Below are 15,812 nucleotides of genomic sequence, written 5' to 3'. Positions count from 1 at the left end.
ATTTTATATCATCGTATTTTATTGTATTCTGTTGTATTGTATTGTATTTTATTTATTTATTTATTTTTTATTATATTTAGAATATTTTTTTAGTTTGTATTGTATTTTATTAAATTTTATTTTATTGTATTGCATTGTACTTTATTATATTATATTATATTACATTATATTTCTATTGTATTTAATTGTATTTTATTATATTTATACTATTTTATTTTGTTTTATTTATTTTATTTTATTGTATTTTATTAAATTTTATATTATTTTATTTCTATTTTTTTTTCTATTTTCGTCTGCCAAATGACTAAATGTAAATGTATTTTATTTTATTATATTTTATATTATTTCTATTTTATTTTATTTGTATTTTATTATATTTTACATTATTTTATTTCTATTCTATTTTATTGTATTTTTTATATTTTATTTCTATTTTATTTTACTTTATTTCTATTTTATTTTGTATTTTATTATATTTTATATTATTGTATTTTATTTCTATTCTATTTTATTGTAAGTTTTATATTTTATTTTATTTCTATTTTATCATGATGAAGGTGTGAAGTGTGTGAAGGATATTCCATTTCAATGCGGATGTCGTCCAGTCGAGCGCGCAGATCTTCAGTGTCTTCATCAGCCTGCTCATCAAACACCTGCAGCTGCACCTTCAGCTCCTCGTTCTCGATGGCACGCACGTCCTACACAGAGACAGAGAGAGAGAGACAGACACACACACACAGACATTTATATGAGTAAATTAAAACAAACTGAAATGTTCAATACTGTGTGTTTTTTCCAGCTAGTGTTCAGCAGTTTACCTGTCCCAGTAATGTAAGGGGGATACAGTAAATCTGTAAGAGTAGATGTACTAATGAAGGTGTTGAGTGTGTTCAGTTCTCACCTTCAGCATGTCTCTGAGGCCCAGCCTGGAGAGCTCCGAGCGCAGGTGAATCCTGAAGTCCAGCTCCTCCACCCGACTGATCAGGGCATTGATCAGCTGCATACAGCCAGCCTATACACACACAAACACATGTACAAACACACAAACACAAACACACACACACACGTACAAACGCATGCACAACACACAAACACACACACATGCCAAAACAATCACACACACGGACAAGCACAAACATGCACAAACACGTGTATAAATGCGCACACACACACGTACAAACATGCACACACACACACACACACACACACACACACACACACACACACACACACACACACGCGCATGCAGAACAAACACAAACACACATGCACGAACAGACACACATACACACACACACAAACCAACAAACGCATGTACAAACACACACACACATACACACACACACACACAATAAACAAAAACACACATACACAAACAGAGACAAACACACACGTGCACACAGGTGCGGGCACACACACATACACACACACAAACCGACAAACAAACGTATGTACAAACACACACACACACATGCAGAACAAACAAACACACATGCACGAACAGAGACAAACACACACATGCACACAGGTGCGGGTGCACACACATACACACACACACACACACACACACACAAAAAACAACCGTATGTACAAACACACGCGCGCACACACACGCACACACACACACACACACACAACAAACAAAAACACACATGCACGAACAGAGACAAGCACACACGTGCACACAGGTGCGGACGCACACACATACACACACACAAACCGACGAACAAACGTATGTACAAACACAAACACACGCATGCGCGCACACACACACACACACACACACACACACGCAGAACAAACACAAACAAACAAACAAACAAACAAACCAATACACAAACACACACACGCAGAACAAACACAAACAAACAAACAAACAAACCAGTACACAAACACACACACACACACACACACACACACACAGAAAGAGTGAGTATGAGTGTCCTAAAGCAGTGTGTCGTGTTGCGTTCAGCAGTCAGTGTGTTTTACCTTGAGTGTGATGGAGTTCTTCTGCATGCCGGAGAGCAGCGGCTGAAACCTCTCGATGTCATGCTCTTCAGCCTGTTCAGTGATACACTCCAGAACACGCTCATGACTGAAACACACACACACACACACACACACACAACACTTCAGATCACACACTTTCACATCATTCCACTGGATTTTGAGGGCTGCTTTGCTTTCTTGCCGCCCCAAAGCGCACACACACAGCAGAGTATCCGAGATGTTCAGAGACTCACATGTTGTCAGGATGGTCCAGGATGCAGATGGCGGACAGCAGGCGCACCACATCCACCATCATGTGCTGGACGTCGGGATTGATGGAGCGGACGAGCAGAGGGATTCCTTCAGCAGACATCAGCATGGCTTTCAGACCGTGCTGAAACGGACACCAACACACTTTAACCCTAGTGTATTGTTCAGACTGACTCCTCTTTGGTTATGTTCGGGCTGTTTTTGTCCCATTGACCTCGATTATAAGGACATTTTTTGATTGCAAAGCCATGAAAGCAAATAACCTTGCATTCCCAGAAGCACACCGGGTAGGGTTATTGACCATTTTACGATCTCTATCCCTTATAGACACATTAATAATGTTCAGTATGAGCTCTGATCTGTGCTCACCTTGTTGTTCATAAACGCTTTAAGACATCGGATGATTTCATGTTGACATTTAACACCAATCCCACCATTCCTGAAAAAAGAAAGAGAGAGAAAGAAAGAGAGAGAAATTAGTGTGATGGAAATACTTTTATTATACTGTACGAAACACTCGCCAAGCTGCATATATGAAAGGTGAGTTCATATGAAAGAGTTACTTGCCAGTTTACAGGTAATTTTAAGTAATTCTAACAATGCTTGAGAACACAGCAAAGTTTGAACAATTATTAAATTGCAAATAAGGAGTTTTAATTATAAGATTGTGAGAATGAAAACACGTCTGTCCATAAGACATAATTAAATGAAGTTGATATAATTAATAAATAAATAAACAAATAAAATAAATAATATATATTAAATAAAATACATAATAAAAAGCTAATAATTATAAATAATATTAATAATAATAACAATAATATTAATAAAACATAATGAATAAAATAACTAAAACAAATATTATTATAATAATAAGTATTACTAATAATAATAATATTTAAATAAAATAAATAAAACAATTATTTAAAATACTATAAATAAAATAACAATAATAAAATATAAAAAGTAAAATAAATAACAAAAAATGTATAATTATTATTTATAATAATTCAAATATTAATAGTAAATATACCAATAAAAAGCTATAATATATGGATAATAAAAGCTATATAAATTATAATAAAAATAAAGTAAATAAATATTATAAATATAAAAAGGCAATAAATGATAAATAAAATACATTAAACAAATATAGAATAATTATAATTAATAATAATAATAATAATAATAATAATAATAATAATAATAATAATAATAATAATAATAATAATATTAATAAAATTACAAAATTAACAAGACACAATTTTTAAAAATAATAATAATAAAATTAATAATGATAAATATAAAAACAAATAAAATTAATTATAAATAAAACAAATATGATTAATGATAAATATGATAAATAATAATAAATATAACAGATATAATAAATAATTTAACACACATATATATATATATATATATATATATATATATATATATATATATATATATATATATATATATATAATACTTATAATTAATAACAATTATATTGACATTTACAATAAATAAAATGATCAAAAATATAAATAATTAATAATAATAATAACAATATTTTAATCAAATATAATAAAAAAATACATAAACATATAATAATCATAATTAATAGCAATAATAAAATTAATAATAATAACAACAAAAACATTATTATTAAATAAAAAAATACAGATATAAAATAATTTTTCCTGGCATTTTTTTTTTTTTGTTTCACCAACACTGACTGCATCAGTGTACTCTACACAAACACACTAGAACAGATTTAAATTTATAAAGTTTGACATACAAAGGTTCTTCTCTCTCGTCTTGAAGTTTCCTGAGGAACTTTAGAAGCAAATCCAAACCATCTCCATCTCCAAAAGTCTGGACCCAACTGAGAAAACACACAGACAACCATCAGCTGAAGAAACATTTCTGTAACTGTGTGTGTGTGTGTGTGTGCGTGTGTGTGAAAGAGTATATGTTTGAGTTTTCAGGTTTGTGTTCGTTCATGTGCGAGTCTTGTGTGTGTGTGTCAGAGTCTCTGTGTGTTAGACTGAGTCTATGTTTGGTTTTGTGTCTGTGTGTGATTATGTGTGTGTTGTGTTTGTTTGTGTGTCTAACACCAATAGTGAGTCCAGTGAGTGTGTGTTTGTGTCTGATGGTGTTTTCTACTGACACCTGCAAAAATTCCAGTGTTTGTTTGAGAGTGTGTGAGTGTGTGTCTGACTGGGTTGTTGTTTATTGGCACAAGCAGTGATTCCAGTAAGTGTATATGTGTGTGTGTGTGTGTGTGTGTGTGTGTGTGTGTGTGTGTGTGTGTGTGTGTGTGTGTGTGTGTGTACCTAATAGGGTTATTGTTTAATGCATGCGTGTATGCATGTGTGTGTGTACCTGACAGGGTTGTTGTTTAAAGACACCCGCAGTGACTCCAGGCAGCTCAGTAACTGTGTGTCTTTTAGATCGGCCTTCAGCTCCTGGATGTAAACCAGTGCAGACTTGGAGCTCTCCTTCTGATTCTTACCCTGAAACACACACACACGGTACACACAGTACACACACACACATATATATTATATACTGTACCGTACTGTACCAGTCAGTGGAAACGAGCCATAAGGCACTAAGCCTTAGGGAGTAGGCCCTAATGAGTCTCCAGTATTTTATGTAACATAAGTGTGTGTGTGTGTGTGCACTCACAGCAGTGGAGGTGTGCAGATACTGAGACACCATCTCTCTCTTGATCATGATGTCTTTCTGTCTGAGCGGCCGCTGCTTCTCCTCATTTAGATTCATGTCCACCTGAAGACCCGCACATGCACGTGCACGCACACACGCACACACGCGCACACGCGCACACGCACACACACACACACACACACACACACAAATAAACCGTTAACACTCTAGAATAATCGTTCATTGGTTAATGTATTGACTAACATTTCACAAGGTATGAATAAGCTTGTAAAGTATTAATTAGTCATAGTTCAACATTAATTAATAATTATGTGCACACACATGCACATGCGCAAGAAAAAAAGCCACACATGCAGATACACACACAGATAGACATAAACACAAACACATATACACTGAACCATGAAAACAAACACAAGCACACAAACGAAGACAGGTACACTTAGACACACATACACTCAAACAAACACACAAGCACAAAAAAAACAAACACACATGCAAAGAAACACACACACACACACACACACACACACACAGACACAAACACAAGCATGCATGCACAAACACACATGCACAGAAACTCAGAAACCAACACACAGATACACAAGCGCACACACACACACAGGTACGCATGCACACAGACACACTCGCACAGATAAAAACAAATACACACACACACACACTCAGACACACAAACAAACACACATGTAAACAAACCCACGTGCATACACTTGCAGACAGACAGACATGCAGACACACACACACACACACACACACACACACACACACACACACACACACACACAGAGATGAACACACATTGAACGGCACACACACAGTCAGAGACAGAAACTCACATTTGCAAACAAAACAAACAGAGAGACAAACAAAGAAAAATACAAGCACACGCGCGCACACACGCACACACACACACACACACACACACACACACACACACACACACACACACACACACACACACACACACACACAGACAAATATACATATAAAGACTCAGAAACAATCACACAGATACTAACACATGAAAGCAGACGCGCAAGCACACACAGACACACTCACACAGATAAAAACAAACACACACACACACACACACACACACACACACACACACACACACACACACACACACTCGGACACACAAACAAACACACATGTAAACAAACCCACATGTGCATATGCTGGCGCAGACAGACAGACATGCAGACACACACACACACACACATTGATGGGCACACACTCAGACAGACAGACAGACAGACAGACAGACACAAAGACAATACACACATGGACACTCTGAAACAAACAAACACAGAGACACACTCACACAAAAAAAGACAAATACACGCACACACTACGACACACAGGCACTCACAAATGTAAACGAGCCCATGTGCATACACAGGCAGACAAGCAGACATGCAAAACACACACACACACACTAAATGGACACAAACACACACATTAACAAGCACAGACACACACACACACTCAGAGATAGAAACCCACATGCAAACAAACACAGTAAACACACACAGACAATCAAATGAAGAAAAACACAAGCGCACACACACACATGCACAAAGACAAAAACACACACAGACACTCAGAAACAAACACACACATATTAACACATGAAAGCAAACACACAAGCGCACGCAGACACAGATAAAACAAACACACACACACAGACACAAACAAACACACAGGCAGTCAAACATGTAAACAAACCCACATGCGCATACACTGGTGCAGACAGACAGACATGCGGACACACACACACACACACACACACTGACCAGCATCTGCTCGAAGAGCTCCAGCACGTGCTCGTCTGACAGCTCGTGCAGTGAGGAACTCTGGGAAGGGATCTCGTACTGCGCAGCAGAAGAGTGTCTGTTCCCCATCGTGCTGGACTTCTCCTTCTCCTTCTTGGTCCGCATGCTGGTGAAGCGCTCCAGCTGACACAGGGTCAAAGGGCAAAGGTCAACACACACAACAGCAAACACACAGCACAAGAAGACTTGCACTGCAGCCCAAATGGCACACTACGTACAGCTGAAGTCAAATATTTCCCAAATGATGTTGAACAGATGCAGGAATTTCTCACAGTATTTCCTATAATATTTTTTCTTCTGGAGAAAGTCTGATTGGTTTTATTTCGGCTAGAATAAAAGCAGTTTTTAATTGTTTTAAAGCCATTTTCTTTTAATATTAGCCCCCTTCAGCAATATTAGTGTTGGATTGTCTCCAGAACAAACCACTGTTATACAATGACTTGCCTAATTACCCTAACTTTACCCTAATTACCCTAGTGAAGCCTTTAAATGTCACTTTAAGCTGAATACTAGTGTCTTGAAGAATATCTAGTCTAATATTCTGTACTGTCATCATGGCAAAGAGAAAATAAATCAGTTATTAGAGATGAGTTATTAAAACTATCATGTTATTATAACAATTATTAAAACTATATTATGTTAAAACTCTTATGTCTATTATGTAGTTTCAAACCTTCATGAGTTTCCCTCTTCTGTTAAACACAAAAGAAGATGTTTTGAAGAATGCAGGAAACCGGTAACCATTGACTTCAATAGTCGGAAAGTCAAATCCTGTGCAAGTCAATGGTTACAGGTTTCTAACATTTTTTAAACTCATTTTGTGTTCAAAAGAAAATAAACTCAAAAATGTTTGGAACCACAGGAGGGAGAGTAAATAGTGATCGCATTCTGATTTTTAGGGTGAACAATAACTTTAAGTTGCACGAGTATTTCTGCAATACCCAAAAATATGACATAGCATGGGTCAAAATGAGCAATCTTGGTCAACATATTAAAAAAATCATTCGAGCAAATTTAGGAAACATATCCAAAAACATGTTTTATTGTCAGATATAGACCACATTTCTGTTCCAGCAATTGAATTCTTTTCCTTTCCCAAGTTCAATTTAGAGAGTGTTGTGTGAAATAGGCCGGTGTTTCTCAACCACATTCCTGGAGGACCACATTTCCCATGTCTCCCTAACCAAACACGCCTGATTCAGATCATCAGCGGAGACTGAACAAGCTGTAATGGACAAAAGGAGACATCCAAAACATGCAGTGCTGGTGGTCCTCTAGGAACATGGTTGAGAAACACTGATATACACTGCACAATTGTAGTTTTTGTTAAGCCACATTATTATTGACTATTTAAAAATGTATTTAATTTTTTTCATTGTACGTCCTTAAGTTGATACCAACTATACTTAAAGTATAAATGTTTTTCGGCTTTCTGTTTTACAGCAATTCATAAATAAAATAAAGAAATCAGAAGTGATCACATGAAGCTACTTTGTGAATTTCCAAGTGTAAATAAACCAAAACTTTTATTATAATTATTTTAGACTTGAGATTTTTCCACTATTAACTTTTGTTTTACGGTTTAAACCCCTTATAAAAGTGAATTCTGCATTGGAGATCATCTTTAAACTAATATGTAAGATCATGCAATGCTTGAGTTTTTACCTTCAGCAAGTAATAAGTCATTATTACATGCATAAAGACTGTATTTTGAATTAATGCTGCAGCAATAGTTCCCTGTGGTTTTAAAAAATGGTGTTGAGAATTAATATTTTTAAGGTAATGCATTGAAGTTACCCTGTCAGTGTCTGACTCTGTTTCAGTGTGCAGTAAAACATTGTGGAGCGCTTCATTCTGAACACATGAACTCCACTGAACATTCAGCAATGGCAGCATGAACTGATCACGCATCTCATCTTTAACTGCTTTTATATTCTTATCTCAAGTGTGTCAATCAAGAGAACAAAAGACGTTTGAGGAAATTCCAGAACAATCTCTGAGGAATCTTGTCAAGTTGAGACGAGAGTAAAGCAGGAGAAACATCTGAGAGATTTACACCCCATTCACACGGGGCTTCAGCGTCAACGCTTGATTGAAGGCGTGTCTGAAGTTGGGGCTGACGCGATCGTCATAGCAGCGTCAGCCAATGAAATTCAGTCAGCAATAGGCCACTGTCTGAGCTGGTGTATTTGCATACAGCGATCTGATTGGCTGACGCTTCCGTCGGCGCTTGAAAAGTTGAGCAAGTCCCAACTTCTGCAGCAAGCAATGCCTCTGGAGCGGCGCCGACGGATCCACAATACAGTTCGACAACACCTGATGTCACCTATTCAAAGTGAATGGGAAGCGTTGACGCTGTTTCCCCATGTGAATGGGGCGTTACAATGAAGCCATGAATGAAGTTCTGGACTGTCAACAGCACAAATATTAACGGTCCACTGATAGATACAGAGATAAACAGAATTTTCCCTTTAATTCTGCATTTCTGCAAATAAATAACTTTTTTTTTTTTTTTGCAGAAATGTTTGTCTGTCAATATTGGAAATGCAAGAATTATACAATGAGCAGAAATCACACGTGTGTGAGTATGAATGTGTGTGAACAGTAAGTGCTGATGTCAGATCTGTTTCCTACTAAAGCACTGATCTGAGGTCAGCAGTGAACAGAGGGTGATGGCGAAGACAGACTGTGAATCTCACACACATTCTCTCTCACACACACACACACTTTATTTTGCTGTCTCACATTCACACACACACACACACACACACACACACACACACACACACACACACACACACACACACACACAAAACACCCTTGCATTCTCTCTCTCACACATACGCATACATACACTTCTGTCGTTCCCCTTTCAAACACACACTAACACACTTGCACATGTTGAGGGTGAGGGTTAAAGTGCACGGCAGACAATGGTCGGTGAAGATGATGAAGACATGAGTGGCGAAATGTGTAGAGCGGTGAAAGGGACACGGTTAACGAAGTTAAACACACACACGCACGTATAAACCTACCTCATCTGGAATCAGCCGTTTGAGAGTCTGTACAGAAGCAGGAGATAGAAACATCACTACTAATACAAGCAGAGAGAGAAACACAATCCCAGCCCAGAAAAACACACAGCGGGAAGAAGAATAGGCAAGAGCTAAGATTGAAATAAATACAGAAAAAACTAAAAACATTCAGTAATTGAAAACCCAGTACATTTAAAACAAATAAAGCAAAAAGTAATCAATAAATTAAACATTTAGCAATTTCAAACACACTTAATTAAACATGCAAAAACAATAGATTTATTAAAAATATTGATTTAATAAAATACAATACAAATAAACCATTTAAAATTGACAATTTGAGAAAGAAAGAAAGAAAGAAAGAAAGAAAAAGAAAGAAAGAAAGAAAGAAAGAAAGAAAGAAAGAAAGAAAGAAAGAAAGAAAGAAAGAAAGAAAGAAAGAAAGAAAGAAAGAAAGAAAAAGAAAGAAAAAGAAAGAAAGAAAAAGAAAGAAAGAAAGAAAGAAAGAAAGAAAGAAAGAAAGAAAGAAAGAAAGAAAGAAAGAAAGAAAGAAAGAAAGAAGGAAGCTTTACTTAAGGTCTGACTGAGGAAAGCATCAAGGATGAAAACAAATGATCATTCAGTAAAGTTCGGATCCATTTCAAATCTACAATCATGTAATATATATATATATATATATATACACACACACACACACACATCTACACAATACAAGACAATAATTTAAAAAATTACTCTCATTTCCCAGGAAAGAAAGGTGCTGCTATTAAAGAGAGATGATTTGGGAGGAAATAACGGGAGGTAAATGAATGCAGCGCTAGCAGAGTCTGACCACACGAGGGCAGTACAGGTCAGCATACACACACACACACCGCATCAGAAAAACATTCACCTGCTGATGAACAAGCGTTTCTCTGGTGATCAAACAAACCAGTGCTGCTCCTCCAGATGATTCACCACACACAGATAATTATCTGACCTCACAAAACACACCTGACCTCTGCTGAGCAATGTGTGCATCATGTATTCAGAAACAAACGGAAATAAAGATAGAACTAAAATTTGTAATGCAAGAGTGCTTAATTATTTATAATAAAAGAGTGATAAGTTTAACTTAATGAAGCATGCTTATTTACACTACTGGTCATTTTATTTGCATTTAATAGTTTCCTGTTGTACACACAGCATGCAGTATGATATTACATACAACTACATGTACATTCTGATTCAGTCAAAGTAGTGTTCACAGTTTTGTAATAAAAAAAATCCTGCAAAAATTAAATGTAATTTAATAAAATGTAACTAATAAAATTTAAATTCAACAAAAAGTAAATAAAATGTAAAAAATGAATGAATAAATAAATAAATAAATAAATAAATAACATAATTAATTAATTAATTAATAAAATAAAACAGTCAATTTAAATAAAAAAAAAAATACAATGAATGTTCACTGAAAATTAACTAGCAATCAATCAAATTTCATAAACCAGGTAAACCAGAAAGAAACATTCTCTCCTTTTCCTTTGGCTTAGTCTCTGATTTTATCAGAGGTCACCACAGCGGAATGAAATGCTAAATATTCCAGCATATATATATATATATATATATATATATATATATATATATATATATATATATTTATATATTTTTTTTTTATAATTATTTTTTAGGGGTTTTCACCTTTATTGATAGGACAGCGGAGACATAGAGACAGGAAAGCGTGGGGAGCAGAGATAGGGGAAGGATCAGCAAAGGACCCCGAGCAAATATAAAAATAAATATATATATATATATATATATATATATATATAAATATATATATATATATATATATATATATATATATATATATATATATATATATATATATATATATATATATATATATATATATATATATATATATATATAAATATATATATATATATATATATATATATATATATATATATATATATATATTCATATACATTAGGGGTGTCACGATTTCGATTTTTGATCGAAATCGATTGAAATTTAAGCTCAATTTCGATTATCGAATCAAAAAATAGAATCGTCGATGCTGCCACGCCCCCATGTCACGTCAGCTTGGCTTGCCAAGCGAGAAAAAACAGGCTTGTTGAAGTGTTTGTTGAACTGCAGAAGCAGGAGACCCGTCGACAGAGCTTAAACCCTCTCCTCTTTCAATGAAGTCGCCGGTGTGGAAGCATTTTGGATTTCCAGTGAGTTATGTTGAGAACATTCATGTTGTCGACAAAAAAACACAGTTTTGGAAGCTCTGCTATGTACGTATTATGTACGGTTCGTCCGATAGACAACACCGGCATCGCGATCCTCCGCCCGCCCCCGTTGCAAATCCACTGGCGAAAAGTACACACTCAGACCCTGTTTACACTGTCTTTGTTTTTAAATGGCATTTTAGAACGACAACGATCCACATCCACAGTGGCGTGTAGCATTTCTGAGCAGCCCTCCTTCCTCTCTACCTCTGAAAACGCACATCACGTGACCACACAGACACAGACGCACACACAGCCATGCGCTCGAGACAGCAGGTCCAGGCAGTCAGAGGACTGCTTCAATCTTTCACTCACTTGTACTTAGTCATTTTAGCGAACACCTCAGATACTGTTGGCTGGTTCCTGTTGGTTGTGCGTCTTTTTTCCCGACGCCATTATAACGACACAGATCACTGCCTATTCACGAGTCCCGCAGAAAAAGTGATTGACAGGTGGTAATTATGTGTGTATCTTGCCTTTATTCATTTACTGTATGATTTGTTTATGGGTAAAACAAAGACCATGCAGGTCAGGTAGTTTAAACTGTAGGCTACAAATAATTAATTAGTCATTAATTAATTATTCATAATCGAAAATCGAATCGAATCGTGCCTTTAGAATTGAAAATGTAATCGAATCGAGGATTTGGAGGATCGTGACACCCTTAATATACATATATATACATATATACATAATCCACAAAGTTGAAACTATGGCACAAACATCAGAAAAATCTATTTGCTCAATTACTCACAGAGACACACACACACATTCAATGAAAAGTTCATTCTTTACAGCTAAACCCACACTAAAATAGACACACCCAAACACACCATATAAAGACCAGTTACACACACTGCGGCCACAATGTAATCACACAGGAAGCATTAATGTTTTCATGCCCTCATGAGTCAATTATCATCATCTGCAGGATTCAGAGGGACGCTTCACACACATCCAAAGTTCAAGCTGAATATCAACCACAACAAGGGCCTTCATGATTATGACATTCGGTCTAAAACGCATTACATACTGTACATGCAACACACAATATTAAAAACATTTAAACTTTAGGAAGATAGGCTAATTGTCCTGACCCTACCCCTAACCTTAACCCTCATAAGTCACTGGCATTGCTAGTGTTTGAAGATGCTGTACAAATGCAATTTACACTCAGTCGGTCACTCTCTCCAATGTGAAAGTAAAATAGTAGAAACACACCTGTGCTCGGAAGATGTGTGTCAGTATTTTGGTTTATGGATGTGCAGTGGATGGGAAGGTTTTGTAAATTTCCAGGAAACCAGTTTCTCTCTCTTCTCACACACACACACTTTAAATATATTCCTAAAATAACCATTAATCATCAGTATTCAAATTTGAACATATTTTCAATGAGTAACAAACAAACCACATAAACACACAAGTGCAAATGCAAACTCTACAGGTGTGTGTGTGTGTGTGTGCGTGTGTGTGTAAGCACCAGTATTTCTGATTTCCTTCTAAAAATAGACACAGATATGAAGTCACTATGAACATTCCTTCATGTGTGTGTGTGTGTGTGTGTGTGTGTGTGTGTGTGTGTGTGTGTGTGTGTGTGTGTGGTCATTTCTGTCAGCTTGGTTTCCATGGAGACAAATGTCCATTTCTTTTTTTCAAGCTGAAGCTTTTATGTATGTGTGTGTGTGTGTGTGTGTGTGTGTGTGTGTGTGTGTGTGTGTGTGTATGAATGTTGAAGTGATGTCATAATATGGGCCACACCAGACACACCCGTTAAAGTGTGACAAACCACTTCCTGCACAGTAAGCGCTCGGAGGAAGTGTCACAAAGAAAGACACACATGCAAAAGCGGTTGCACACACACACACACACACACACACAATTGTTTCAGTCTATATAAGGCACAAAACAGCAGCATAATATCATTTAATAGGTCAGAGAGTTCAATGTGTTGTTGTTTGTGTTTAATATGATCCTCTATAAAACCCATACAGCACAATAACAGCCAGAAACATAATAAATATGTCAAATTATATGAATAAAGTCACGTTTAGAGTCATTAATAATGTTTATTCATTCATTCATTTTCTGCTTAGTCCCTTTATTAATCTGGGGTTGCCACGGCAGAATGAACCGCCAACTTATCCAGCATATGTTTTACAAAGTGGATGCCCTTCCAGCCACAATCCAGCACTGGGAGTATGAGTGTGTGTGGATGTTTCCCAGAGATTGGTTGCGGCTGGAAGGGCATCAATTGTGTAAAAACTTGCTGGATAAGTTGGCGGTTCATTCCGCTGTGGCGACCCTAGATTAATAAAGGGACTAACCCGACAAGAAAATGAAAGAATGAATGTTAATATCACTACAATAACTATTACAGACCGTCGTGTTAAATTTTCGTCGCGTTATGTGACAGGATAGTCTACACACACAGGTTTTTTTTCTCTTATACGACGTGCGGTATCAAACATTTCACCCTCATTAAACACACTGTCTTTCTCCCCTGCTTCTGTGTGTTTGTTTTGCCTCAGTGAAAATCAGCACATGCCCAAATGGAAACTCCCATTTTTATCCAAATCCTTCCCTCTTTCCCTCCCCTGACACTCCCACCTAAACAGAGCTAGACACACCCACTTTCCTGACTTTTTCCAATCTAGAGGTGTGAAAACACCCTGCTGAAACGGGGGGTATAATAATCATTGAGATGATATTATATTGTCATTCTGACATTATATAAGTGGTATAAAATGGTCTTAAAATGACAATAATATGATTTATGGCAATATATTTTGGTGCAATATGTCCTACAACAAAAAACAAATATGATGACAGGCTTAAAGATGATGTAATACAGGCATAAATACATATAAATATAGAAATTTATCTAAATATTAAAAACATCCAAAGGATTTAATATTCTGACGACCGTTAAACACACCATAACTTGCTCTTCTGACTGACACCTTCAGAATAAATGTACAGTAGCCAGTGTGTGTGTGTGTGTGTGTGTCTGCACAAGTCAACAGGAAGTCATTTAAGCTACACGAGTCTGCTTCCTGTGAGCGCACTCTGCTCTCGGTGACATGCTCTCAGTGCTAACGCATGGCTGGACGCAGAGGAACAGTTAAACGCATGAATGAGCACCTGCTGCACACACACACACTCACACAATAGATGACCCTCGCAGATCAGCTTCTGATGAGCGGGCTGCATTCATTTTCACAATAACACAAACTCATTCCTTCACAACTAAACAAACAAAACTTCCTGTCTCCACCCTGGCCGACCGTAACTCTGTCTGGGAGGCTGTAATGAGGTTACCAGGACAACAGACGCTGTGGATGCAACAATGCATCATCTGATAGCAACAGAAGCTTATTTTGGATGCAAAATAAGCAATAAAGTGCTGCAATAAATTCAACAAACAACATGAAAACAAGACTATATCAGCACTGAGCTCGTCTTGGCATATAGATGGAATTAAAATACAACTTTAAAAGTAATCAACGCAAAAATAGATAAATATAATGTATAATGTTTAATTATGTTTAATAATATAAAGTAAAATTATTAAAATATTATTAAAATACAAGCTATGGGAAAAAAAAACACTTGACAATTGTCTGTTTCTCTGGATTAACAATTTATAGTTGCTTTGGATATAAAATTAATAAAAATGTAAATTTAATAATTAATAAAAATTC

At 36.2% G+C, this 15,812-nt stretch overlaps 1 protein-coding gene across 5 annotated transcripts in view; it reads right to left on the bottom strand.

Moving 5' to 3' along the window:
- Positions 1-15,812, bottom strand: part of diaph1 (diaphanous related formin 1) — a 173,883-nt gene that overhangs the window by 135,521 nt on the left and 22,550 nt on the right. For 3 of the 5 annotated variants that reach the window (XM_073922443.1, XM_073922446.1, XM_073922445.1), the window contains exons 2-11: positions 9,830-9,856; positions 6,756-6,917; positions 4,939-5,040; positions 4,633-4,763; positions 4,046-4,132; positions 2,629-2,698; positions 2,244-2,383; positions 1,990-2,095; positions 902-1,012; positions 580-698 (exon numbers count right to left, since the gene is read on the bottom strand). In XM_073922443.1, the coding sequence (XP_073778544.1) occupies positions 580-698; positions 902-1,012; positions 1,990-2,095; positions 2,244-2,383; positions 2,629-2,698; positions 4,046-4,132; positions 4,633-4,763; positions 4,939-5,040; positions 6,756-6,917; positions 9,830-9,856 (1,055 nt within the window). The remainder of the gene's footprint in view (positions 1-579; positions 699-901; positions 1,013-1,989; positions 2,096-2,243; positions 2,384-2,628; positions 2,699-4,045; positions 4,133-4,632; positions 4,764-4,938; positions 5,041-6,755; positions 6,918-9,829; positions 9,857-15,812) is intronic. The other 2 variants (XM_073922444.1, XM_073922447.1) reach the window with 1 other exon arrangement.

The sequence above is a fragment of the Danio rerio genome, chromosome 14 (assembly GCF_049306965.1).
Source record: "Danio rerio strain Tuebingen ecotype United States chromosome 14, GRCz12tu, whole genome shotgun sequence".
NCBI lineage: Eukaryota > Metazoa > Chordata > Actinopteri > Cypriniformes > Danionidae > Danio > Danio rerio.
This window is presented reverse-complemented; position numbering and strand designations above follow the sequence as displayed.